This window comes from Eretmochelys imbricata, chromosome 3 (assembly GCF_965152235.1).
Source record: "Eretmochelys imbricata isolate rEreImb1 chromosome 3, rEreImb1.hap1, whole genome shotgun sequence".
NCBI lineage: Eukaryota > Metazoa > Chordata > Testudines > Cheloniidae > Eretmochelys > Eretmochelys imbricata.
This window is the reverse complement of record NC_135574.1, coordinates 186,914,505-186,942,207: the sequence shown is the minus strand read 5'-3', so window position 1 is coordinate 186,942,207 and position 27,703 is coordinate 186,914,505. Positions and strand designations below refer to the sequence as shown.

Genomic DNA, 27,703 nt, shown 5'->3' with positions numbered 1-27,703 from the left:
TTGAAACCAGCATGTAATAGCTGTAAAAACGTACAGGGGTGTGTGTTGCTTAGAGCAGTGTTAATTTTAGGCCTGCTACTTCTACTCACTGCCTTTATAGGGGAAAGGTATGGGAAAACGGCACCAATGGCATCAGGACCACCAAGCCATTTGAGCTGCTTCGGGCGGAAAGAGGGGACTGGCAGGAATACCTGGGATGACATTTGTTTGGTGAGGGTGCCTTGAGATCCATAGGGTTGGGGTCAAGTGAATCTTTGGGTTCTGCATGAGGAGAAGACGACTGTCTTCTACCTGTAGCTGTTAATCTTTCCCACAAGACTATCCTATATTTGTAGGTTTTGCATATTACTTTGGATTTAAGATGGTATCTAAATCAGTAAAATAATGTCTTATAAGGCTAAAACTATAATTTCTTCTTCATCTAAACTGGAAAAAGTGCTTTTGTTCTAAATCAGTGTTGTAATGAAAAGGGAGTTCTAGTGTCTTTGCAACTCAGGAGGTTTGGTTTTATTTTTCCTAAACCAACCATGTGGTTGAACAACTTTGAATACATGTAGTGATGGTGATCCTGCTATTGTCATGAAATAAAAATAGCACAAGTAGCAGTGCTTTCATCAGTCAGCTGTCTGGTGTAAGAGTTGCTATCACAACAGCTTTTGTTGAGTAAACGTCAGCTGTTACCAGCATGCATGGGGACTTTTTGAGTTTAACTTCCTTTTTTTTCATTAAATGGACATTTTAGATATCTAATATGGGAGCTCTCTGACCAGAGAAGTCATAAATGAAAGGCCTTCCACTTACCCATGGGCAGTTAGTTACTTGTTACCTGTTGTGTAACAGGGAAAGAGGAAACCACTTCTTTATTCTGACTACCATTTTACTCCCCTCTAATCCCTATTCCTTACCTACATGTAAATTGTACTTCCTGACTGAGGCCAAAATAGACCAGTTGCAAAGGATGTAAACCTGTGTCTTTTAGAAAGACATCCTTCTGACTAATCGACTGCATAGTTAATGGGTGAAATTCAGAGGAGTTATGTAGCATAAATTGCGTGTCAGCAAGTGGGTGTGAATATAAGTCTAAAGGAGTCTAAATGAGCATAAATTGCATGCTGAAAAACAAAGTAGACACAGCCTACTTCAGCTTGCTCCCAAAGCCTGGGTAAAGAGAAGGTCCTTGCAGTGTGCCCCAAAGCTCAACTAAGTCAAGTTATTTCAGACCAAGAGGGTGTTCACAGAGACCCACTTTCATGTTTGCAGAGAGAAAGAGGACAGTAAATATAGCATGCTTTAACACCTTGAGTTGCTGGCAGTCCCTATCCAGAAAATGGGCATGTTTAGGGTTCTGCAGGACTTTAGGGAGCATGTCTGGCCAAGAAGTTGGGGGGTAGGAATTGGTTAACATTCTCCTCTTGAAATCAGCATGTAATACAGGGGTGGGCAAACTATGGCCCGCAGGCCAGATCCAGCCCGATAGGGCTTTGGATCCAGGCCACAGGATTGCCAGCCCTGCACCACTCCCGGAAGCAGCCGGCACCGCAGCTCCTGCGGGGAGGATGGGGGTGGTAGAGGGCTCCGCGCGCTGCCCTCGCCTGCAGGCACCTCCCCGCCCCACCCCCCTTGCTCCCATTGTTTTGGAAGAGGGAACCGCAGCCAATGGGAGCTTCGGGGGAGGTACCCGCAGGCGAGGGCAGCATGCGGAGCCTTCTGTGTCCCCCTCCCCCGGGGCTGCAGGGACGTGGTGCCAACCACTTCCAGGAGCGGTGTGGAGCCAGGGCAGGCAGGGAGCCTGCCTTAGCCCTTCTGCGTGCCTCTGCGCGCCCCTCCCCCTGCCCCGAGCCGCTCCAGGTAAGCGGCACCGGCCTGGAGCCCCCACCCCAAACCCCTCCTGCACTTCAACCCCCTGTCCTGAGACCCCTCCTGCACCCCAACCCATTGCCCTGAGGCCCATCCAGCACACTGCACCCCCTCCCACACCCTGCACTCCCTCCTGCACCCCAGCCCTGTGCCCCAGCCCTACATTTATGGCCCTGCATGCAATTTCTCCACTCAGATGTGGCCCTCAGGCCAAAAAGTTTGCCCACCCCTGATGTAATAGCTGTAAAAACGTACAGGTATGTGTGTTGCTTTGAGCAATGTTAATTTTAGGCCTGATACTACTCACTGCCCTTGTAGGGAAAGGTATGGGAAAATGGCACCAATGGCATCATGACCACCAAGCCATTTGGGTAGCTTGGGGCGGAAGAAGGGGACTGGCAGGAATACCTGGGATGACATTTGTTTGGTGTGGGTGCCCTGAGATCTATAGCATTGAGGTCAGGTGAATCTTTGGGTTCTGCGTGAGGAGAAAAGTGTCTTCTACCTGTAGCTGTTACCTTTACCACAAGAAGAAAAAATGCATTGGGTTTTCAGTTCATTCAAGCGTGGGCATTTTTTGACTCTTCCCCCTTAGCCCATTTTAGTACAGAAAGAAATGATCAGGCCCATAAAGGGCGATTCATTAGAGACTGACTGAGAGGTAGCTGTTCCACATTAACTACATAACATATAAAGTGGATGGTAAAACTCTGATCCTTATATGAATGTTCTATGTTTGTTTGCTCTTGCCTCATATTTTTTCACATGAAGGCGTAATCCTGTGTATAAAACACTATATTCATCTCCACAGCAACTCATGTTGATATCACAGATAAAAGGGACAGCAAGTGAGAAAAAGGAGCAGATAAATTCAAGCATCCATTTACATTAGAAGCAATTCTGCTGATCTCAGATTTATTTATTTAAACTTTTCCAGGAAGAAAAACGAAGTAACTGTCTCATCTGTCATTTGCAATATTTTTTTTAATTTAGGAAAAACGAGTCGAGTAACTTTTAAAGCTAATAGCCTTTACTGAAAACCTCTGATCTTCTGTATCTTACTATTATATTTGAGATTTAAATATTGTTTTGTGCTTATGCAGGAAGATATCAAGTCACTTACTGCACATATAGTTGAAAACTTTTATAAGGCACTTGAATCTATTGAATATGTTCAGACATTCAAGGGGCTGAAGACTAAATACGAACAAGAAAAAGACAGACAAAATCAGAAATTGAACAGGTACTGTATTATTCGCACATCTTGAAACTCAAACTTTTGTAATAAAACAAAATATTCTAATAGCATCTCTGGATAGTCTTTCTAGAGGATTCCCCAGAGTAGTTAGTTGTGTGTGCAGTTACTTTATTTTTCATGTTCTCTTGTTTCCACGTTAAATTTACATAGTAATCTGACTTGTGGATCTGACCAACTTGAATAGTAAATTGGTGGCTGAGGGTGGAAGGAATGTTTTCTGTTAGCTCATTTTAATAAATTTTCTATCAGAGAAATTCGATTAAGGCCATGTCTACACTACCACTTATGTTTGCAAAACTTGCGTCACTTGGGGGTGTGGAGAAAACACCCCTGAGTGACATAAATTTCGCCGGCATAAGTGGTAGTGTGCACAGCGCCATGTTGATGACAGAGCTCTCTCCTGATAGCGTAGAGCAGCTACATGAGAGGTCTTACAGTGGTGCAGCTGAATCGGTACAGCCTAAGCCTCTGTTGAATAGTTCATAAGACACAGATGCATCTTGCTGTGTGCTCTAAAACCCTCCTGACCTATTTGACGTTAAACGTAAACTCTAATTTGGGGAGGGGGTTACTAGAACTTGGGTAGAGTCAAGAGCAGAATCCTCTATGAAATCTTTACTACTGACATGGTCATGCAGTTTGCTTTTTAGGCACTTTGATTCTTTATAAGTGTCCAGATAGAATGTACAATCTAAATAACTAGCCTGATCTAGACTCCCTTCATCAACCCACTAAATTCATTTCAAGGCATCAAGAAATTATTTCCAGGATGAGCTTGTACAGTCTTTGATTATTGTACTTCATAGTGGGTTATACTTTTTCAGGTTGCTTCTGTGCTGATATTTCGCCACACTGTATCAACCATTCATGGTTCCTTGTTTGATTGTTTGTAAACCAGCGACAAGGCTTGAATCATTTGTGGTCGTTCTTTACAGCGTCCCATCCATATTGCGTAGCAACAGATTTCGCCGAGATGCAAGAGCCTTAGAGGAGGATGAAGAAATGTGGTTCAATGAAGATGAAGAGGAAGAAGGTGAAGCTGTTGTACCTCCCATAGAGAAATCAAAACAAGAGGATGACTTTCCAGATAGTTATGAAAAGTTTATGGAAACTAAAAAAGGTAATTTATTTATCATTTCTCTTCTGCAGTACAAAACTATTTTATATCCTACATTGTGTGACTTGAGATAAACATCTTGATTCTTCGAGTAGGTGTCCCTATGGGTGCTCCACTTTAGGTGTGCACGCTCCAGTGCAATTTTGTTCAGAGATTTTTGGTAACCGGGCCTGCACCCTGTTTATGTCTTCATGGTCCAATCCAAGGGCATATGGGGGTTGGCATACGCAACTCCAGTTCCTTCTCAACCACCTGTGGTTAGAGACTGAGCATTTCTGTGTACATTAGCCTCAAAGTTTTAGCCAGTTTACTTGTTTTATTCTTACCTCTTTGATCTTGTTTTATTAATTTTCCACATATGCTTTTGCGCGGCTCGCCCTGTTTTTGTGTTTTGCAACCAGCCACTGAGTGCCCTGCTTCCCCAGTACTAACTAGGTTTTTGTTGCAAGAGGACTTCCAAATGTTTGAAGAACCTGAATCCCCTCTACTGAGAGGTACCAAGGGGGATCTCCTGCCAGTACTGACATGCACCCTTCTGCTGCCAAACCCACACGTGCAGGCATGACTGCTAGTCCCAATGAAACACCAGTACAGACGCCATTAACCCCCCACCCCTACTTAAAACTGGGGATACCACCTCCTCAGACGCTTGAGATCACTGCCCAAGATTCCACTACCTTTCCATTTGAACATCCCTCCTCTGAGATGTATTCCTAGGAAGAGACTCCAGGAACCAATGACTGATCCGACACCTTCTCTGGCAGGAACACTCTTGGGGTCCCTCCCCCTTCCCTTATGTCCCATAAGAATGGACTTTCTAGAATCCTGGGGTCCCATAGGGAGACCAGTTCTGTAGAGGTTACCCTTACTCAAGAGCACCTTCCAAGAAGGGCAACCACTAGTACCCCAGGACCTTCTAGAGGGAGAGCTGAAGAAGAGGCAGTGCCATTGAACAAGTTGTCATCCTCATCAGATGAGCAATTATGCCTCCTCCCCCATCCTGTGTCATTTGATGTCTTGCGGATGGTAGATGACTTCAGGGTGCTCAAAGTGAACTGCTGGCTAGGTGAGTGGTGTAAGGTGCAAGTTGTTGATTTTGTGGAAAATAAGTCCACTTTCTGTGGGAGGAGGGGGCTATATAGTTTGGATGGTCTCCACCTCAGTAAACTATTTCCCCAGGGAATAGACTAACTAGAGTAGTCAGGAGGGGTTAAACTAACACTAAAAGGGGGATGGTAAAAAGGGGGAAGATGTGAGTACTTAGTACACAGTAGAGCTGTTTGGAACAAAATTAATCAAGGAACCAAAAACATGAAGAGAAGAAATTATTGAATTGCCTATAGGCTAGTGCTATGAGCCTCTTTAACAAACAAGAGTAATGGGAATTGCTAAGTTATGAGCATAAATTCAATCTAGTTGGTATTACTGAAACCTGGTGTGATGATTTGCACTATTGGAATGTTAGAATCAATGGTTAGATGCTAATTTGGAAGGCTTAAGTGCATAAAAGGGAAGGGGAGTGGTACTTTTAAGTCAAAAATGGCATTACCTGTTTGAGTCACTAATAACTTGGAAGAAAATGATCTTGAATGCTTACAGATCAATGTCTTTAAAGCACAAGATTAGTTGGAGACTGCTATAGACCTCCAAATCACACTAGGGAACAGAATGACCACCTCATTACACATCTATCTATTATGTCTTGCGGAGGGAGAGAAGCTGCATGATCATGTGAAACTTCAGTTTTAGTGACACAAGCTGGGAGTCTCATGCTGTCAGTACTAAAACATTCTTGGAATTTCTAAAATGCATGAAAAATTCCTAACTCAAAAGTTTTTGCAGCCAACACGGAGGAATTCTTCTAGGTCTTGTCCTACCAGATAGATAAATACTGGTCACAGAACTAAAAATTAATGAGAGCTTAGGTAGAAGTTCTTCTTCGAGTGATGTTGCAATGGGTGCTCCACTGTGCTGCTGATGGGAGAACTTTAGTAGCAGTGTCCGTTGGGCGCGTGCCTGGGCTGTGTCTCTTCGTGCTGCGCCACGAGGCTAGCCCGCATGCATGAGCTAACTGTCCTCAGTTCCTTCTCAACTGCCCCTGGCTAGAGATGAAGCCATTAGCAGTCAGTTAAGGCTGTTGTTTTTCTGTTTGCAATTTGAAGTTATTCTTCCAGTGCTTGCTCTTGTCCATTCCATGCTGGGTGGATGTGTGCACGCACCACGTGCAGTTGCCGGAGATTTTTCCCTCTGTGGTATCCGTTGGGCTGGTTCTATTGCCTTCTGGAGTTGTGCACGTCTGCACTGGTATAAATGGTGCTGCAGGCCCCACATCCTGTGTTTCTTCTTACTGCTCATGATTGTTGCTGGAATGACCCATCTTACTAAACAAGGCTCCTTTCCCAGTGGTTTGGACTTGCTCTGTTCATATTTGTATAGTTATTGTAGTCCATGTATATAGTTCTTAGTTATAATTAGTATATATAGTAGTGTTAGTATATATATAGCTGTCCCTCTTCTCAAGGGACTTTTCGTCCCAGGGGCTGGGCATGCCCCAGTCCCCAGGCTTCAAGCTGTGTGCCTTGTGCAGCAAACCGATGCAAGTTAGTGACTCACACTAGCTGTCTAAAATGCCTAGTGGAGTCTCATGTTAAAATGCCAGCTCTGCAGAGACTTCAAACCGTGCACGAGACAGGATAGATACATTTGACTGAAGGCCATTCTTGTGGAGGTGACCCTCGGACCGGCCTCAGAGCCAAGCCGTTCTGAATCAGCGCCAAGTACCCTGACATCCATGCGGAGTGCTCCCTAGCATGGGGCTCTTCCCAGCACCACTCTCCATCCCTGGTGCAGAGGAAGAGGCAGAAGAAACAATGCACTGAGAGATGGCATTCTCCAATGCAGAGAAGAGACAAGCAGGGTATGATTGGTATAGTGAGACCCATGTCGGGCCACTTGCCCTCCCCAGAGCTTCTGATGTGCCAATAACTCTGCATAGGGAGCTGAGTTCAGTATGGGATCCACCACCGACTCCTAGGAGCAACCATGGGGTCAGGCATCTGCTGGCCCCTTTCCATCCAGAGGTTTTCCAGGTGGCAAAGGACCTGCTGTACCTCCCAATACCACCAACCCCTCAAGGCCTCTTGTAAGCCAAGATGACTGGGGACAGGAAGGGGCAGGATGCAGGAAGCTCCACCACAGCACCATCCTGGGACAAGCCCTCCTGGTCCCAATGCAGTGATCACCAGCCCGCTGCCGGTCCCCAGTTTCCCAGTGCTGCCTGGAGGAGCAAGCGGTTACTGAGTCTAAAAACCAGACTTTGGTACTAGCCCTTCTGCCAGTGCCTGGCCAGTACTGAAATCCTTAGCAGTTTCTCCCGGTACTCTCATACTTTGTGGTGTCAGAAAGGCAAACTACTCTCTCTTCCCGCCCGGCTCTGGACCAAGACTCCAGTACTGACCCTGGTGCCCATATCCAAGAAATGGCCCCAGTGGATATGGTGGAGGGGAGGGCTGTCACAGGCCCTAGTAACCCTCTCCCAGAGGATGACTTCAGGGCCCACCAGGAGCTCCTGAAAAGGGTAGCTGTTAACTTGGGCCCGGAAGTTGAGTAGCTTAAGGAGTCAGCACACAGCCTAATAGACATCCTGGCTGCAGCTACTCCTTCCAGAGTGGTCTTGTCTGTTAACAAAGCGTTGATGGGCCCCTTCACATCACTGTGGCAGACTGCTTCCTCTCTGTCCCCTACCTCAAAAAGGGCAGAAAAGAAATATTGTGTCCTAGCCGGTGGTTTTGAATACCTTTACTTGCAGCCCCCACCCCACTGGGGTCCCTGGTGGTGTTGGCGGCGAATGAGCGGGACAGACTGGGAAGTTGCTACCCTCATAAATAAGGAGCCCAAGAGACTGGACCTGTTTGGATGTAAGCTTTATTATACGAACAGTCTCCAGTTATGTATCTCCAACTAGCAGGCCCTGCTCAGGATGTAAGATTTTAATCTGTGGGAATCATTGTCCAAATTTAAGGACTGCCTGCCACAGGAGTCAGTGCAGGAGTCCATGGCCATCCTAGAGGAGGGCAAGACTGTGGCCAGGACCTCCCTCCAGGCGGCTCTGGATGCAGCCGACTCAGCAACCAAGACTGTGGTGTCAGCAGTTACCATGAGGCGCTGTTCATGGCTCCAGTCATCTGGCCTCCCTTACGAAGTGCAGCAGTCCATCCAGGACCTCCTCTTTCAGGCCACCTCCCTGTTCTCAAAACAGACAGACTCGAAGCTTCAAGGACTTGTTGGCCACCCTTTGCTCCTTAAGCCTTTTACAGGCCTCCAGCTTCCAGGAAGCAGTTTGGGCCCCAGCAGCCTCCCAAGTTTGCGGTGCCTCCCAGGCAAGAGCCCTACGAAAGAAAAGGGAAGGGCTATAAGTGATTCCAACCCCTCCTGCCCACCTCAGCCTCCCAGTCAGACTCTTAGATATTGCAGTGGAGCTAGGCAGGCCTTTTGAAGATATGCCCAAGGTGATATATCAGTCTCAACTCCGGATCTATCTCCCCTTTTTGTTTTTGGAATGTCTGTCGCCCTTCAGCCCAACATGATCATATGTAACATCGGACTGTTGGGAACTGAGTACGGTAACAGTCAGTTACAGCATCCAGACCTCTGAACCACCTCAGGAGATGGAGGAAGCCAGAGTGGAGGAGGACCTAAGGCCAAATCCTCCTCCTCCCCAAAGTCATAGAATCATAGAATCTCAGGGTTGGAATGGACCTCAGGAGATCCTCTAGTCCAACTCCCTGCTCAAAGCAGGACCAATCCCCAACTAAATCATCCCAGCCAGGGCTTTGTGTCTCCTCCACCAAGTTGTTGTGCCGCCTCCACCATTTCTGGCAGATGACTTCCGTCTTTTCCAGGAGCTGGCAAGGAGGGTGGTGGACACCCTTCAGAAACAGTTGGAAGACGTTAGAGACACCCAGCGTCAACTCCTCAATATCTTCCACTCTTCCTCTTTATCAAAGGTTGCCCTTCCAATTCATGAGGCCATTTTAGACCTGGCCAAAACAGTTCGGCAAACCCTGGCTTCGGTGGCTCCAGCTTTCCAGCGTGCAGATAACAAATATTATGTCCCAGCAAAGGAACATAATAAGTTCCTTTTGTCTGACTCACCACCGGATTCCATCATGGTGGACGCTGTCAGTTTCTGTGGCTGGCAACACTAGTGTAGGGCTACATCATATGACAGAGACTGGAAATAGCTGGATCTCTTTGGCAGGAGGACATATTCCCCGGCCCCCTTGTAGTTCTGTATTGTCAACTGCCAGGTGCTCACAGCCAAATATCACAATACAAATTACAACAAACTTAATGACTGTTTATTGAAAAACTGCCACAGCTGCATTGGGAGCTCTTTAAAGAGGGACAGTTAGTATCAAAAACTTTGTTACACTTGTCCCTCAACACCGCTAATACAGCAGCACCTCCACAGCGGTGGTGATGCGACTGACATCATGGCTCTGTTTGTCTGGATTCATGAAAGAGGTACAGTCCACAGTGGAAGTTCTTCCTTAGGGCACAAAAATCATAGGTGAAAAGATGAACGCTTCCCTTCATACCCTGAAGGATTCCAGGACTACCCTAAGGTCACTGGGAATCTATACTCCGGGGCAAAAGAGGTGTTTTAGTTCACAGTCTCAACCCAGAGCATATGTGGCTCAATATCAACCTCAGCACCATTACGAACCACAGAGACAAAAAGGGAAATTCACAAAGCGCAAACAGTCTGGTCCACAAAACTTGTCCCAACCCCCTGCATCTAAACATCACTTTTGACGGGGAGGTTGCGGCACCGTGAAACCACACCACAACTGATGCAACCGACCCTGGTTGTATACCTATTTGGCCACCGATTGACAGTGTTCCACAGTTCCTGGAAACACATAACATCAGATCAATGGCTTTTACAGATCGTCCAGTCCGGTTACTCCATCCATTTCATCTTCCTTCCCCATCCCTCTTCAGGAATGCTGTTCACGAGAATTTACTACAACAGGGGGATCGCCTCCTCCAGTTAGGAGCCATAGAATCAGTACCTCAGTATCTGCGAGGCAAGGGATTCTACTCTTGTTACTTCATAATATCCAAAAGAAAGGGAGGTTGGAGACCCTTACTGGACCTCAGAGCTGTCAACAAGTTGGTTAAGGCTCAGAAGTTCAAGAGGGTCACCTTATCAACGATCATTCCAACATTGGAACAGGGAGACTGGTTTTTGGCCCTTATCCTCCAGGATGCCTATTTTCACATCTTCATCCTACTGGTTCACAGACGATTTCTCAGGTTCACTCTTGAACATGGCCATTATCAGTACAGAGTCTTCCTCTTCAGTCTGTCATCAGCCCTGAGAACTTTTTCCAAAGTTCTCTCAGTGGTAGCCACTCAAATTACCACTTGCAAGTGATAATGATTTGCCCATACCTGGACGACTGTGTCCTCGGAGCCTGGTATTTTCAGGAGGCCCGCAAAGCCATCGACACTATGATACGCTTGTTCACAGAACTGAGTTTACAGATCAACATCCAGAAGCCATCCCTCACTCCAGCGCAATGCCTAGAATCCATAGGGGCTAACTTAGACACCCTACAGGCCAAAGCCCTCCTACCTCAAGTTCCTATCCGTGGTTTCACTCATAGGCACCATTTAGTACAGTCCATGGATACCAGCCAGACTCTGCCTCTAACTCCTAAGACATACAGCAGCAGGCATGGGAGAGTTACCACATGCCAGACTACATATGTGATGCCTCCAACTATGGTTTAGTTCAGTTTACAGACCAAACAGGGACAGGCTGGACAAACCTCTGTCACTACCCACCAGAATTAAAAACTCCTTAAACTGTTGGAAGGACCTGATCAATGTGTGCAAAGGGATTCTCCTTTTCACACGTCACTATTGTTGCTCCTTACCACCAACACATAACTCATAGGGTTATTTAAATTGCTTCACGACTCAAGGCAAATGGTCACCTATGGAGATGTCTCTACACATCAATCTCTAACTGAGATTGGTCACAAATGCCTGTGCCCATTTCCTCCTGCTAATTTCAGGATCAAATACAAAGATCCTAACAGAAACATATCCTGCATGTACTACATCAGCCATCAGCAAGGGGAAGCATGTCACCCTCTGTATATGCGGAGGCAATGAGACTATGGAACAGATGCATTTCTCAGGTCGCTTTGTCTGCAACTAACCTTTCGGATATGCAAAACTTTATAGCAGACAATCTCAGTCACAGATTCCTGCACAATCATGAGTGGGAGATGCACCCACCAGTATTCCACAACTTGTTCACACGATGGGGAACCTAGTCCACTTACCAGAACAAGAAGTGTTCACGCTACTGCTCCAGGGTGGGGATGGGACAGCACTCTCTGGACAATGCTCCTCTTCTTGCTTGGGGCAGGGACCTTTATGCCTTTTTTTCTGTTTTCCTCTTCTGCTGAGGGTTCTGTTAAAAATAGAAAGGGACAGAGCTCCTGTCATCCTGATTGCTCCTACTTGGCTGAGACAGACCTGGTATCCTTACCTGACACAGTTCGCAATGTGCCAACAATCTCTCTCCCCAACTTTCTGCACTTCCTCTCACAGGCCTGAGGGTGTACCCTACATCCCAACTTGGGGATTCTCCACCTAACAGCATGGCTCCTGCTTAGTTCCAGCATCTAGAAAGTTCACGCTCAAAGGGAAATACAAGAGGTTATATTACACAGTAGAAAGTCCTCCACACTACATACTTACCTGCAGAAATGGTCCAGGTCTCAGATTTGATGCACGTCCCAACAAATCTCTCCAATATCAGCAACTCTTTCACATAATCTAGAATATGCTCTGACCCTTAAAATCAGGATTATCCCTAAAATCTCTTAGGGTCTGTCTAGTAGCTATTACAGCTGGGATATTCGATGCTGTCGCACCCAACCACTAAAAGGTTCCTTAAGGGTATAATAAACCTCTTCCCTCAACCTTGACACTGTACCCCATGTGGGACTTAAACCTGATACTGAAAGGACTGACCAGACCCCTCTTTGAACCGATGGCCACCTGTTCACTAACGTACTTCTAAATGAAAATGGCATTCTTGATAACTATTACGTTAGCCAGAAGATAGGAGAGAGAGAGAGCAGCTCTGATGGCACTGCCCACCCGCCGCCGCCTCCCCTGGGTATTCTTTGTAGACAAGGTTACGTTCAGACTGCATCCAAAATTCATCCCTAAGGTAACCTCCCTGTTTCACATGAATCAGTCGACTCCCCTTCCAATCTTCTACTCCCAAGCCTCACCAAGACATCAAGGAGGCTATACTACATATCCTAGATATTAGGAGAGCCTTGGCCTTCTACCTGGATAGATAGAAGTCTTCAGGACGTTTCTGAGACTTTTCCTTTCTGTGGTGGAACGATCCAAGGGCTCAGCAATATCAACTATATAATTCATAATGTGACACCTCCCACCCCACCCCATACTCAATCTGTACACATTCCACAAGCTCAGTCTCCTCAGCCATCGCTTTTTTTTAAGGATGTTCCTATCTCAGAGATCTGCAGAGCGGTGACAGGGCGTCAGTCCATACTTTTGCAGAATGTTATGTGATTGCTGGGCTCTCTGCGTCCGATGCCATCTTTGGCTCTACAGTACCTGACCCAACTCCAAAGTTTCTTCAAAAGGAGTACTGCTCAGGAGTCCCCTACAGTGGAGCACCTGTAGGGACACTACTCGAAGTTACCTTGTGCAGTAACAATGGTTCTTTGAGATGTTTCAGAGTAACAGCCGTGTTAGTCTGTATTCGCAAAAAGAAAAGGAGTACTTGTGGCACCTTCGAGACTAACCAATTTATTTGAGCATGAGCTTTCGTGAGCTACAGCTCACTTCATCGGATGCATACCGTGGAAACTGCAGCAGACTGCAGAGAAAACCTGGATTTGTGCTGGAAATGGCCCACCTTGATTATCATGCACATTGTAGGGAGAGTGGTCACTTTGGATGAGCTATTACCAGCAGGATAGTGAGTTTGTGTGTGTGTTTTTTGGAGGGGGGTGAGGGGGTGAGAGAACCTGGATTTGTGCAGGAAATGGCCCACCTTGATTATCATACACATTGTGTAGAGAGTTGTCACTTTGGATGGGCTATTACCAGCAGGAGAGTGAGTTTGTGTGTGGGGGGGTGGAGGGTGAGAAAACCTGGATTTGTGCTGTAAATGGCCCAACTTGATGATCACTTTAGATAAGCTATTACCAGCAGGACAGTGGGGTGGGAGGAGGTATTGTTTCATGATCTCTGTGTGTATATAAAGTCTGCTGCAGTTTCCACGGTATGCATCCGATGAAGTGAGCTGTAGCTCACGAAAGCTCATGCTCAAATAAATTGGTTAGTCTCTAAGGTGCCACAAGTACTCCTTTTCTTTTTGCGTTCTTTGAGATGTGTCCCTATGAATGTTCCACAATCCACCCTCCTCCCCTGTACTTTGGAGTTCTCCTTTTATGACTGCAATAGAGAAGGAACTGAGGACAGTTAGCTTGCTAGCGCTGGCTAGCCTCATGGTGCAGCATGAGGAGAGACAGCCCAGGCATGGGCCCAATGAACACTGCTACCGAAGTTCTCCAATCAGCAGTGCAGAGATTCAGACACACCTACAGTGGAACACCCACAGGGGCACACATCTCGAAGAACCATCATTACTGCACAATGTGAATAACTTCTTATCATGACTTGATCACGTTTATAAAGTGCAAGCAGAATAAAGTCCTGACCAGTAATATACATACTTGATGCTTTAATAGAGCCAATTTTACAATTTTACATGCTTGGTGCAGGAACCAAGCATGGCCTGGTAGATCCCCTACACAGCTCTCCTCAAAGCAGGATAGCCTTACCTATAAATGATGCCCTGCTGTCACCAGCTTAGTTAGGATCTGAGGCGAAAATATGGAAAGAACAATTTAAAAGTAACTTAGATTCCATCAAGTCACCAGGGCTTGATGAAATACATCCTAGAATACACAAGGAGCTGATTGAGGAGATATCTGAGCCATTGGTGATTATTTTTGAAATGCTGTGGAAGATGGGAGATATTCCAGAGCACTGAAGAGGGCAAATATAGTGCCAATCTATAAAAAGAGGAATAAGGACAGTCTGGGAAATTACAAACCAGTCATCTTAACTTCAGTGCCAGAAAAGATAATTGATCAATCAATTTGCAAACACCCAGAAGATAAGGTGATAAGTAACAGCATCGATTTGTCAAGATCAAATTATGTTAAACCAACCTAATAGTTTTCTTTGACAGGGCAAAAATCCTTGTACATAGGGTGAAGCAGTAGATGTTGTATATTTTGACTTTAGTAAGGCTTTTGATTCTGTCTCGCATGACCTTCTCATAAACAAACTAGGGAAATGCAACCCCGATGGAACTACTAGGAGGTTAGGGGCATAACTGGTTGGAAAACAGTTCCCAAAGAGTGGTTTACATTCAAGCTGTATTGGTTCCGATTCTATTCAATATCTTCTTCATCAGTGACTTTGATAATGGCATCGAAAGTACACTTATAAAGTTTGTGGACAATACCTGGAAGGGTTGCAAGTGCTTTGGAGGATAGGATTAAAATTCAAAATGATCTGGACAGATTGGAGAACTGGTCTGAAATAAATAGGATGAAATTCAGTAAGAACAAATGTAAAGTAGCAAATATGGCAGGTGACCAGTTTGGCTTAACAGTGAAATCTTCGCTGAGCTTAAACACAAAAAGGAAGCTTACAGGAATCGTAGAATATCAGGGTTGGAAGGGACCTCAGGAGATAATCTAGACCAACCCCCGGCTCAAAGCAGGACTAATCCCCAACTAAATCATCCCAGCCAGGGCTTTGTCAAACCTGACCTTAAAAACCTCAAAGGAAGGAGATTCCACCACCTCCCTAGGTAATGTGTTCCAGTGCTTCACCACCCTCCTAGTGAAAAAGTTTTTCCTAATATCCATCCTGAAAATCCCCCACTGCAACTTGAGACCATTACTCCTTATCCTGTCCTCTTCTACCCCTGAGAATAGTCTAGAACCATCCTCTCTGGAACCACCTCTCAGGTAGTTGAAAGCAGCTATCAAATCCCCCCTCATTCTTGTCTTCTGCAGACTAAACAATCCCAGTTCCCTCAGCCTCTCCTCATAAGTCATGTGTTCCAGACCCGTAATCATTTTTGTTGCCCTTCGCTGGATTCTCTCCAATTTATCCACATCCTTCTTGTAGTGTGGGACCCAAAACTGGACACAGTACTCCAGATGAGGCCTCACCAATGTCGAATAGAGGGGGACGATCACGTCCCTCGATCTGCTCGCTATGCCCCTACTTATACATCCCAAAATGCCATTGGCCTTGTTGGCAACAAGGGCACACTGCTGACTCATATCCAGCTTCTCGTCCACTGTCACCCTTAGGTCTTTTTCCGTAGAACTGCTGCCTAGCCATTCGGTCCCTAGTCTGTAGCTGTGCATTGGGTTCTTCCGTTATAAGTGCAGGACCCTGCACTTATCCTTATTGAACCTCATCAGATTTCTTTTGGCCCAATCCTCCAATTTGTCTAGGTCCCTCTGTATCCTATCCCTGCCCTCCAGCGTATCTACCACTCCTCCCAGTTTAGTATCATCCGCAAATTTGCTGAGAGTGCAATCCACACCATCCTCCAGATCATTTATGAAGATATTGAACAAAACCGGCCCCAGGACCGACCCCGGGGCACTCCACTTGACACCGGCTGCCAACTAGACATGGAGCCATTGATCACTACCCGTTGAGCCCGACGATCTAGCCAGCTTTCCATCCACCTTATAGTCCATTCATCCACCCCATACTTCTTTAACTTGCTGGCAAGAATACTGTGGGAGACTATATCAAAAGCTTTGCTAAAGTCAAGGAATAACACGCCCACTGCTTTTTCCTCATCCACAGAGCCAGTTATCTCGTCATAGAAGGCAATTAGATTAGTCAGGCATGACTTGCCCTTGATAAATCCATGCTGACTGTTCCTGATCACTTTCCTCTCTTCTAAGTGCTTCAGAATTGATTCCTTGAGGACCTGCTCCATAATTTTTTCCAGGGACTGAGGTGAGGCTGATTGGCCTGTAGTTCCCCGGATCCTCCTCCTTCCCTTTTTTAAAGATGGGCACTACATCAGCCTTTTTCCAATCATCCGGGACTTCCCCCATCGCCAGGAGTTTTCAAAGATAATGGCCAGTGGCTCTGCAATCACATCCGTCAACTCCTTTAGCACTCTCGGATGCAGCGCATCCGGCCCCGTGGACTTGTGCTCGTCCAGCTTTTCTAAATAGTCCTGAACCACTTCTTTCTCCACAGAGGGCTGGTCACCTCCTCCTCATGCTGTGCTGCCCAGTGCAGTAGTCTGGGAGCTGACCTTGTTCCTGAAGACAGAGGCAAAAAAAAGGATTGAGTACATTAGCTTTTTCCACATCCTCTGTCACTAGGTTGCCTCCCTCATTCAGTAAGGGGCCTACACTTTCCTTGACTTTCTTCTTGTTGCTAACATATCTGAAGAAACCCTTTTTGTTACTCTTAACATCTCTTGCTAGCTGCAACTCCAGGTGTGATTTGGCCTTCCTGATTTCACTCCTGCATGCCCGAGCAATATTTTTATACTCTTCCCTGGTCATTTGTCCAATCTTCCACTTCTTGTGAGCTTTTTTTTTTGTGTTTAAGATCAGCAAGGATTTCACTGGATATGAGTCAGCAGTGTGCCCTTGTTGCCAAGAAGGCTAACGGCATTTTGCGCTGCATTAATAGGAGCATTGCCAGCAGGTTGGGGGAAGTGATTCCCATCTGTTCGGCACTGCTGGAGTATTGCGTCCAGTTTTGTGCCCCCACTACAGAAAGGATGTGGACAAATTGGAGAGAGTCCAGTGGAGGGCAACGAAAATGACAGGGGGCTGGGGCACATGACGACTTATGAGGAGAGGCTGAGAGAACTGGGCTTGTTTAATCTGCAGAAGAGAAGAGTGAGGGGGGATTTGATAGCAGCCTTCAACTACCTGAAGGGGGATTCTAAAGAGGATGGAGCTAGGCTATTCTCAGTGGTGGCAGATGGCAGAACAAGAAGCAATGGTCTCAAGTTGCAGTGCGGGAGGTCTAGGTTGGATATTAGGAAACACTATTTCACTAGGAGGGTGGTGAAGCACTGGAATGGGTTACCTAGGGAGGTGTTGGAATCTCCATCCTTAGAGGTTTTTAAGGCCTGGGTTGACAAAGCCCTGGCTGGGATGATTTAGTTGGTGTTGGTCTTGCTTTGAGCAGAGGGTTGGACTGGGTGACCTCCTGAGGTCTCTTCCAACCTTAATCTTCTATGATACTCCACTTAGGAAGGAACAATTAGTTGCACGCATACAAAATGGAAAATGACTGCCTAGGAAGGAATACTCCAGAAAGGGATCTAGGGGTTATAATGGATCACAAACTAAATGAGTCAACAGTGTAGCACTGTTGCAAAAAAAGGAAACATTCAGGGATGTATTAGCAGGAGTATTGTAAGCAAGACACAAGAAGTAATTCTTTTGGTTCTACTCTGCGCTGAGAAGGCCTCAACTGGAGTATTGTGTCCAGTTCTGGGCCCCACATTTCAGGAAGGATGTGAACAGATTGGAGAAGGTCCAGCTTAAAGGTCTAGGAAACATGACCTATGAGGAAAGGTTGAAAAAAATGTTTTAGTCTGGAGATGAGAAGACTGAGGGGGGGACATAACAATTTTCAAATATGTAAAAGGTTGTTACAAGAAGGACAGTGAAAAATTGTTCGCATTAACCTCTGAGGATAGGACAAGAAGTAAGGGGATTAAATTGCAGCAAGTAGGGTTTAAATTGGATGTTAGGAGAAAATTCCTGTCAGGGTAGTTAAGCACTGGAATAAATTGCTTAGGGCGGTTGTGGATTCTGTCCTTGGTGGTTTTTAAGCGCAGGTTAGATAAACACGTGTCAGGGATGGTCTAGATAATACTTAGTCTTGCCAGGAGTGCAGTAGACTGGACTTAGAAGACTTCTCAAGGTCTTTCCAGTCCTACAATTTTATGATTAAATACTGTGTACCCTCCAACAGCTCGGAATACCTCTTCTCCCATGCCACCCCACATTTCATGGTGGTCAGCGCTATAAATGAAGGAGGCAGACGACATTGCTCCAGATCAACTACTCACAACAAGGAGCTCAAGCACCTGGACCTTCTCAGTTGTACAAGCTATTCTTTAGCTGATTTACAGTTCACAGTAGCTAACTACCATGTCCTCATGGCAAGTATGATCAGACAAAGTACAAGTTATGTCATTTTATTCATTTTCCAGAAGACCAGAAAGATAGTTCCAGGCACTAATTGCTGAAGGTTAGAGAATTGCCAAAGCCTCTTTGCAAGCCTCGCTGGTTGCAGCCGACGTAGGCTCTCATTCTGTGGCAACTCCCATAGTTATGTGCCACTCTTCATAGCTGTGGTTCTCTGGATTCACTCCATTGTATTCTGGACTTTCCTGGGATCTTCCATTTGAAGGCCCCAAGCTCTTCAGCAATGCCATTGATGATTCCCTTCACTAATCGAAGGACTCTAGAGTAACAGTCTGAACCCTGGACATCTGTGCCCGTGCAACTAAGAGAAAATTAATCAGGTCACAGCCGAACCGTCTCACCCGGTCGAAAAGGAAACCTTCCAAAGAATCATACAACCGTCCAAGAGGAGGCCTGAATTCCACAAGAAGGGCCCATCATCTACTGTCATCTTTCAATCGGCAACTTCTGACTGCCTGTTTTGACTGTTCATTTTAATGTCATGAGTTCTCCCTTCATCTGGGTCATATGTTGCACCACCTTCCTGCTCCACTCTTCCCTGCACATCCCCCAGCGATAGCTTGAAAAGGGAAAGACTTTCCTGGGAGCACATCACATTAGACAGATGCTGGAAGTCATTACATTACATTACATCAGGCTACACCATTCTCTTCAGATCCATTTCCCATCTTTCATCAGGAAAGGGTTCTACTCCAGGTACTTCTTGGTACCCAAGAGGAAAGGAGGATGGAGACCAATCCTGGACCTCAGGACTCTGAACGCATTCATTCTATCACAGAGGTTCAGAATGGTAACCCTAGCAACAATAATACTATGTTATATCAGGGGACTGGTTTGTGGCCCTTGACATTCAGGATGTGTATTTTCGTATAGCAATGCATCCAGCTCATAGATGTGTACTTCAGTTTGTCATTGGCAGCGACCACTATCAGTATTGAGTGCTTACTTTTGGCCTTTCAGCTGTGCCAGGAATCTTTTTAGAAAGGTCCTCTCGGTCATTTCAACCCATCTGAAGAAAAAGGGAATAGTCATCTTCTCGTCTGGATGAATGGCTTCTTAAGGGTCATTCCTTGAGGTACAATCAGCAACCAACAAGAACCTAGTCCTCTTCCATTCTTTGGGGCTGTTACCCCAAAAATGGATTTTGGGACACCCCTGTAATACCTCCCTTATACCTAACCTCCCTTAATACCCTGTTAGTCTGTTCTTCTCAAAGTATGAGTTCCTGGGGTTGTTAAGAAAACACCAAGGACACAGATATAACCTTCCGAATAAGGTGATTAACATAGGAAGTATTTTTTCCAAAACAAAGTGTTTTTATTAAAGTAACTAATCCTACTGCAATATAATCTAAAAATAGAAATCAGATACAAATCCCTAATTGCAAATTAGAGCATTCAAATCAATCCGGTGGAGTATAGGAGTCGACGGGAGAGTGATCTGCGGTCGATTTAGCGGGTGTTCACTGGAGCGACTAAATCAACCGTTGATGCATCAATTGCCGCATGTTGATCCCCCAGTAAGGGTAGACAAACCCATGGTTTCTTATCCTCCTTTAGCAGCTCTCGTTGCTGGCTTCCAATTTCTTCATACGTCTTCCCCTGACTGCTTTCCTTGCCGACTTCTGATTGACTGATTGCCAGCACAGTCTTTTTATACTGTTCTAATACGCATTACCTCATCTTCCTCTATCAGAAGAGGCAGCCCCAAACTGACCAAAGTCAGTTCAGGCTGAGGCAGCTTGACCTTTCTGTCACCCTTTTGTTCTGCACATGCTCACTGTAGCTGTTTACTTCACAGTTATGATTCTGCCGACTCACTCACTTCGTGGGCCTTTAGCTGGAATGCCATCCTCGCTCTCCTGAACATTTTGCCAATTAACTGAACTTTTCATCCTGTGTTAGCACTGCGCCTGCTCAAAATCTGCAGTTTTCATTTTAGAGTGGAGTAGCTCGGAATATAGATCAAGCAGACAAAATGAAGGCTGGAGAATTTCTCTAGGAATAGGGCTCCTGAACTTTCCTGAGTCCCTCTCTTCACTTGCCTCTGACAGCAGACCTACTGTCCAAAGAATCAGGGACAATAACTCATCCCAATCTCTCCATGCTACATCTCAAGCCCTGGGTCCTCGATGGTTCTCAGGTGTAGAAATGGATTGTTCTTTTTAAATACAGAATGTGCTGTTGAATAGTAGGAAACCCTCTGCAAGAAAGGCTTACCTGCAAAAGTGGACACAATTTTAGTCCTGCAGCAAGCATTATCTCCCTCTGAATCACATTTCACTCTTATATTAGAGTACCTGCTGAGTTTAAAAACCTTGGGTTTGTCACTGAGCTCCATCAAAGTCCACCTGGCTGGTATTTTATCTTTTCACTTACTGGTTGAGGGGTTTTCAGTATTCTCACGCCCTGCTGCTTCAAGGTCTATTAAGGGTTTAACCAAACTTTTTCTCCATACCAGAGATCCTGCTCCGTATTGGGACCTTAAGCTTAGTTCTCAACTGGAGAAAATACCTTTCCAGCCCATACCGAACTGATCTCTCCTCCATTTGTCCTTCAAAACCTCCTTTGTCAGTCATCATTTTGATCAGAAAGGTAAGGGGAGTTGTGAGCCCTGTGCAAGATCCAGCCTGCCCAGTATTTTTACTGGGACATGGTGACTCTACATGCCCATTCCTGCTTCCTGTCCAAGGTGTCGTCGGACTTCCACATCAACCAGGATGTTCAGTTGCAAATCTTCCACTCCAGACCTCACGTTTCAAAGGAAGACCTAGTCTTCACACTATAGGCTTAAGAAGAACCCTCACATTCTACCTCAAAAGATCTAGGCCCTTCAGAGCCTCTCCTAGTCTTTTTGTCTTTTCACGTATAGGACGATGGGAGCCCCCGTTTCTACCCAAAGACGATCAAAATGGGTCTCAGGGTGAATTTTGGCATGTTCATGAAGCATTTTGAGTGCACACACACACACCCAATTAGATTGACTGCCCAGGAAACTTCTGTCACTCTGCCTAAAAACATACCCATTGCTGCAGACATTTGTAAAGCTGCCACCTGGTTGTGCTTGCATACTTTTTCTCAGCACTATGCTATTGGGTATGCTTCCAGGGCAGATGCAGCCTTTGATGGATCTGTTCTTGAATCAGTACTAGATCTAGTTTGGGCATTCTTCAGAAGTCCCTTAAAGTGGAGCACTGATAGGGACAGCAACTTGAAGGAGGAGTGGTTTCTTACTTGTACAGTAACTGGAGTTCTTCAAGATGTTTTGTTCCTGTGGGTGTTCCACTACCTGTCTTCCATTCCCTCTACTTTGGAGTGCTTGCCTCTGGCCAGATTTCATGATGGAGAAGGAAGAGAAGGTCCACCCTCCCCTATATGCCCTCAGATCAGAGCACAAGGCTATATAGGGCACTGGTGCAGAACCCATGAACCAAAAATCTCCAATTGAAAGTGCACAGGTGTGTATGTACCTAAAGTGGAGCACTCCTAGGGACAAAATACCTTTAAGAACTCTGGTTACTGTACAAGTAAGTAACCTCTCCTATGTGGAGTGTTTTCGTGTTAATACTTATGACAACCATTTTGCACTCTACTGACTTAGAATAAAAAAATATTTTTGCTAGAATTTAAATAAAATGTGAATATGCTTTTGAGAACAAGATTAGAACTAGAAACTTCAATTGCCAGTTTGGTTAATTTTCTCCAAAAGCTAATGTTGATTTGAAGTTTCATGTTTGCAGGGTGAATTAGACTCATTTCTGTATTCTTACCAAACACTCCTGATTGGCCAGATTTACCTTTGCTTGACCTACTTAGTCTGGTCCTATATTTAGGACACTGATTGATTCCATTCCCCCTTCTTTGGAAGATGCCTTTCAGCAGCTGTTCAGTTTAAATTCCTCTATTCTCTGGGTTGCAGTGTGGGTGTGCAACATATTGTAAGGTGACTTTTGCTCAAAGCGGGTGTAGATTTGTGAAAAACCTGTACAATTGATGTATATTAAAATGTTTGTCCTTCAGCTAAAGAGAGTGAAGACAAAGAGAATCTTCCAAAAAGGACTTCAGCTGGTGGATTCAAATTCACTTTTTCCCACTCTGCCAGTGCAGCTAATGGAGCAAACAGTACAAACAATAAATCTGTAGCAGCTCAGACATCACCAGCAAGTTCTAATGGTTCCTCTTCAAAGAATACAAACTTGACTACAGCGGTAACAGCCGCTAAGGTGAGAGAACTTGCATGTGTAAAAGCAGGCATTCCCTACTCCAGAAAGAATAAGAGTATGAGTTTTCATCTTTCGAACATATGTTGAATGAAACCATATTGATTTGTACTGTGTTAAGTCCTATATTGTGTGACACTAGAAAGAAGGCTGAGGGCAGTCTGTCGTTAAGAATAAAATATTTCAAGTCCAGTCACATTTTACTAATTTTGGGGGAGCGTAAAAACACTTTATTTTAGCACTTCCAAGCTCTTGTAGATTTTACCAACTAGAGTCACCAATCTTGCATTTCCAGCTGACATGAGGGACTCAAATTCCCAAGTATTAAACAAGCTGTTAGTCATGGCACGAGTCTTAAGTTATTGAGATAACCAGATTTCCTCTGTTTCAACGGAAACGTTTTTCTTACTGTTTTCTGTGATGTGGCATTAACAAGACACTCACTCTGATTGTTTCCTCTGAACTGTCTATATCAGTGGAACCAGAGTTATGGAATTCATGCTAATGCCTTTAAGCAGACACACACAGGACTTGGTTGGTACTTAGTTGAAGACTCCTATTACAGTGAGAGACCAGTGGTTAATTTCTAGTCAAGTCACTCCCTTATCCCCAAGCTCTTGCTGCAAATAGTAGCGTCATTTTCACCAGTTCCACTTATTCACCTTAGGAGGAAGAGGAGTGTTTTTAAAATGGAAACTCCTCAGACCCTCAGTCTAGAGCAGGGGTGGGCAAACTATGGGCCGGATCCAGCCCCTCGGGGCTTTGGATCCGACCCACAGGATTGCCACCCCTGTGGCGCTGCGGGTCCTGCACTGCTCCAGAAAGCAGCTGGCACCATGTTCTTGCGGCCCCTGGGGTGGGGCAGAGACACTGCCCCCCGCAGCTCCCATTGGCCAGGGACAGGGAACCACGGACAATGAGAGGTTCGGGGGAGGTACCTGGAGGCGCGGCAAGGGCAGCATATGGAGCTTTCTGCCCCCCGCTCTCCCAGGGGCCACAGGGAAGTGGTGCCAGCCGCTCCAGGTAAGCAGCGCTGGGCCGGAGCCCAAACTCCTCCTGCACCCCAACCCCCTGCCCTGAGCCCCCTCCTGCACCCCAACCCCCTGCCCTGAGCCCCCTCATACACCCTGCACCCCTCCTCTGCCCCAACCCCTTGCCCTGAGTCCCTTCCTGCACACTGCACTCCCTTCTGCACCCCAACCCTCTGCCCCGGCCCTGCGTGCAGTTTCCCCACCCAGATGTGGCCCTTGAGCCAAAAAGTTTGCCCACCCCTGGCCTAGAGGATAGATCACTGTGCTTATATGGCTTTTAAAAAGGGAAAAGTATAAATTGAATTGAGGAGTAAGGTGGGGATCCTCAGGACTCTAAGAAGGAAATAATGGACACTCATAAAAGATAATAGGATTAAAGCCTTTAAAATAGTGTGAGACCATTTAAAGTGTCTTTGGGTCAAATTCACAGTGGAAAGCCAGTTTTCAATACTGGTATTTTCCTTGATTTTATACAGAAAACATCTTACCTTGATGTGTTGGAAGATTTACATTATAGGTCAGCCTGGGTCCAAGTACTTCATTGGTGACAACTTTCCTCTTACCATTTTCTGTTTCATAGGCCCAAACACTCTGTATGCTTTTTTTTTATTGTAGTTGGAAATCTATAAACCTACTGCATGCCATCCTAATACACTAATCTTCTGAAGCTATGTCCTAGACAGCTGATCAAGGGGGATCTGGTATTTTCATTACAACTGTGCATTTCTGGGAGATGAATTTTTTCAAATGTGAGGTTTTCTTTCTTTAAAATCAGCAGGGAAGTCTAGTTGGCCTAGTGGATTATCCAGATGATGAAGAGGAAGAGGAAGAAGAGGAGACATCCCCAAGGAAAAGACCTCGTCTTGGTTCATAAGAACATTGAAATAAATTTATATTGTGAGGTCTTAAATGCTGCAACTGTTCAAAGAGCTAAAAAGAGTCTGAATCAGAAAGCTTTCTCCCTTGAATATATAAGATAATACAAGGAGTAGCAAAAGAAACTCAGTATATCAGTGAGAAAGGTTTAGTTCTGCAAACATCAGGCTTCCAAGGAACTTAATCTCTTTCTAGTAAAATAAGGAGTCTGCCATTCAGTCGGGAGGGGAGGAGGGAGGGTTAGTAATCAGAACCTGGATGACAGCTTCTCAGCAAGGAAAGTCTCAGGTTTTGGGAGGGTAGGGGGAGGGAGAAAGGTGTGGTTAACAATTTTTAATATTGCAGGGTTTCTCCAGTGTGTAACAGACCTAGAAAAAAATGTAAAGCTTCAGTTGCAAACCCAGTAATCTTAATTTTGTAATGGTGCTGTCCATTTTGTTCTTTTAGCAATTGCCTCTTTTTTTAAAGAAAATGAAGGGAAAATAATTCTATTTCCATAAAAAAATAAATAAATTCAGATTTTGGGACCATTAGTTGCAAATTTAATAAAATGTCTGACAGATGGAGTGGGGAGCATCCGGAATAACAGTGCATGTTGAGTTGTAAAAAATGTGAACTTTCAACTCACATTTTGAAGAGGAGAGAAAAAGCAAGCTGGATAATGGACAGTTCAGTTAATTTGATTGTTTTTTAAACTGGATATCCAGCAATATCTATGGCAAGGATCGGTAGCTTCCAAAAAGATCTCCAGAAACTGCTAGGATCAATAAACTAGTACTTTAAACTACACACTAAGTACAGCTAGCAGTTTTTCAGGTGATAGAAGATAGTGAATTGAGTCACTTTCTGTTTTATTGGCAAAGCTCTCTTCTTTGAGCAGCAGGTGCATTTTTGCATTTATAGGTTTAAATTGTGTAATTTGAGGTGGTTATAAGAAACACTAATAAAGGTTTTGAAAAGTGGCATTTAACACCCAGAAGCCATTTTGGACCAAGAAGGAATTATTGCTAACAATATACCAGTCTGTGTTTGAGGCAGGATCAACATGCAGCATCTGAACCTGGGTGTAATATGAAAGCTGCTTTTTAAAGAGTAAAAGCACATTCCATGTACGTAAACTAATTGCAACAAAAAAAAAACCCCAACAGGTAAATTGATGGAGGTAAACAATTTAAGAGGTTTTATTTTCAAAGAGCAGCAAGTGAACTGTAAATATTTTAATGTTAGTTGCCCCTATATGATCTGAGATCATGCTGAAGTGAGGAAACCCCCCCTCCCCCCCACCAAACTACAATTAATGTGTCAGAGATGTTAAACTATGAAACCAGCTGCAAACCACCACATAGATCACTCTTGTAATATGTGTTATGGGTCCATTTCTCCTGGAATAGTTTAAACTGAAACAGGTTTACCTGTTTTGGAGATTTTGTAGTTAATTTTAATTTTAGCTATTGTTTGGAAAATATGGACTGTCTGTGTAGATATGAAGTATAGTTTTTTTCCATAAAACAGAAGTTTATTTTGTATTAAAATACCACTGTACTTGTTTTACACCATTTGTATACATGTGGTGATATTAATGCTGAACTGTAACATTCAGGAATTAAAATGTGACCCTGTAATTCCATAATTATTGCTTTTGTTTGGTTTGTTGTACATGGTAAGTTAACTCATAATTTTGGAATGTGGCCATTTTAAAGTATTCTTTAATAAGACAAACTATTCATGCAGTTTTTAAACAATTATTATATACCACTAGATCAAATACCAACCAGAATGCAGGAGTTCTTACCAACCAGTAAGCTAGACACAAAGCATTCTGATTGATGACAGTTAATGCGGGTGGATCTGGGGGACTTATTGTTGCCCCTTGTAGGCTCCAGGCAATCAAGAATGTGGCCTCTCCTCTTACCCATTTGGTAAGCTAGCCTCCAACTCAAAGGCAGTGACTAGGGAAGCTCGTTCAAATGTGATTGGAATATCGTCACCATATGCTTGCTCACCAGATCTCCGTTTTATATTTTCTTGACAAGTCGTGTCTCTCCATGCTTAAAGATGACAATTTCCTACAAAGTTATAGTTACCACTAAGAAGGCTCCAAAGTGATGCAGTGTCTGCCTTTCCCCTTCAGAGGCTGGAACCATCACCTGACCTCAACCCAATTTTTTTTTCTAATAAAAATTACCTTAAACAAAGTTCTTTGATTCAAAAGTGTTGGTTTCTCATTTTTTCCCCTGTAACCTTTCCCTTCCGAAGAACTGCCAAGAGCTTTAAGAATTCATTCAGACCAGCTCATGAGCCTTTATTCTATAGCAAATATGTGAATGTTGTGAATTTTTATAGTTACTCTAGAAGAATAAAACTATATGAAGAGACATTTGATGTCATCTTAAGGTTTGAACATTTTTATTAAACTTTTTAAACCCCTTTGGGAGGGTGACATATGGAGCTCCCACTCAAACTGGCTAACATCCAGGGTCACCTGCCTCAGGCAAAGATTCTTTTATCTATGATTTATTATATGCTGTCTGCATTCTGCTAGGGACAGACACATTCTAATGCCTGGGGCCCCTCCACTACAGATTTTTTTTTTTTTTTTTTTTTTTAGAAAAAATATTACATCTGCCAACATGTATCAGTTATAAATACTATTTTAATAAAAAGTTACATGAAATTTTAATTGGTTGGGTGTTTTTTTACTCAGTTACTGCGCCAATCAAGCATTGTTAGTGATGAAACCTTGCAGATTACAGCCTCTTTGCTGAGAAATGTTCTAAGCAGGATTTATGACCAGACAGCAGTGAATTGTAGTGAACCAAATGGCAAAAATTGTTTTCAAAATTTTGAATTATGGGACTAGCTCATTATAAGTGCTTTCACATTTTACTTAACTGAGACAACAAATGTTTAGTTTTAAAAGTTGTACTTTGCCACAAAACACAGTTACTGTTTCTTAGTTACTGTTAAATTGGCCCAAAA

At 44.6% G+C, this 27,703-nt stretch overlaps 1 protein-coding gene across 2 annotated transcripts in view; it reads left to right on the top strand.

Moving 5' to 3' along the window:
* Window positions 1-26,354, top strand: part of PPP4R3B (protein phosphatase 4 regulatory subunit 3B) — a 68,377-nt gene extending 42,023 nt beyond the window's left edge. The window contains exons 13-16 of one of the 2 annotated variants that reach the window (XM_077813955.1): window positions 2,961-3,100; window positions 4,051-4,235; window positions 22,618-22,820; window positions 24,627-26,354. In XM_077813955.1, the coding sequence (XP_077670081.1) occupies window positions 2,961-3,100; window positions 4,051-4,235; window positions 22,618-22,820; window positions 24,627-24,722 (624 nt within the window). In that variant the 3' untranslated portion in view covers window positions 24,723-26,354. Of the gene's footprint in view, window positions 1-2,960; window positions 3,101-4,050; window positions 4,236-22,617; window positions 22,821-24,623 lie in introns of both variants that reach the window. The other variant, XM_077813954.1, reaches the window with a different exon arrangement.
* The last annotated feature ends 1,349 nt before the right edge of the window (window positions 26,355-27,703 follow it).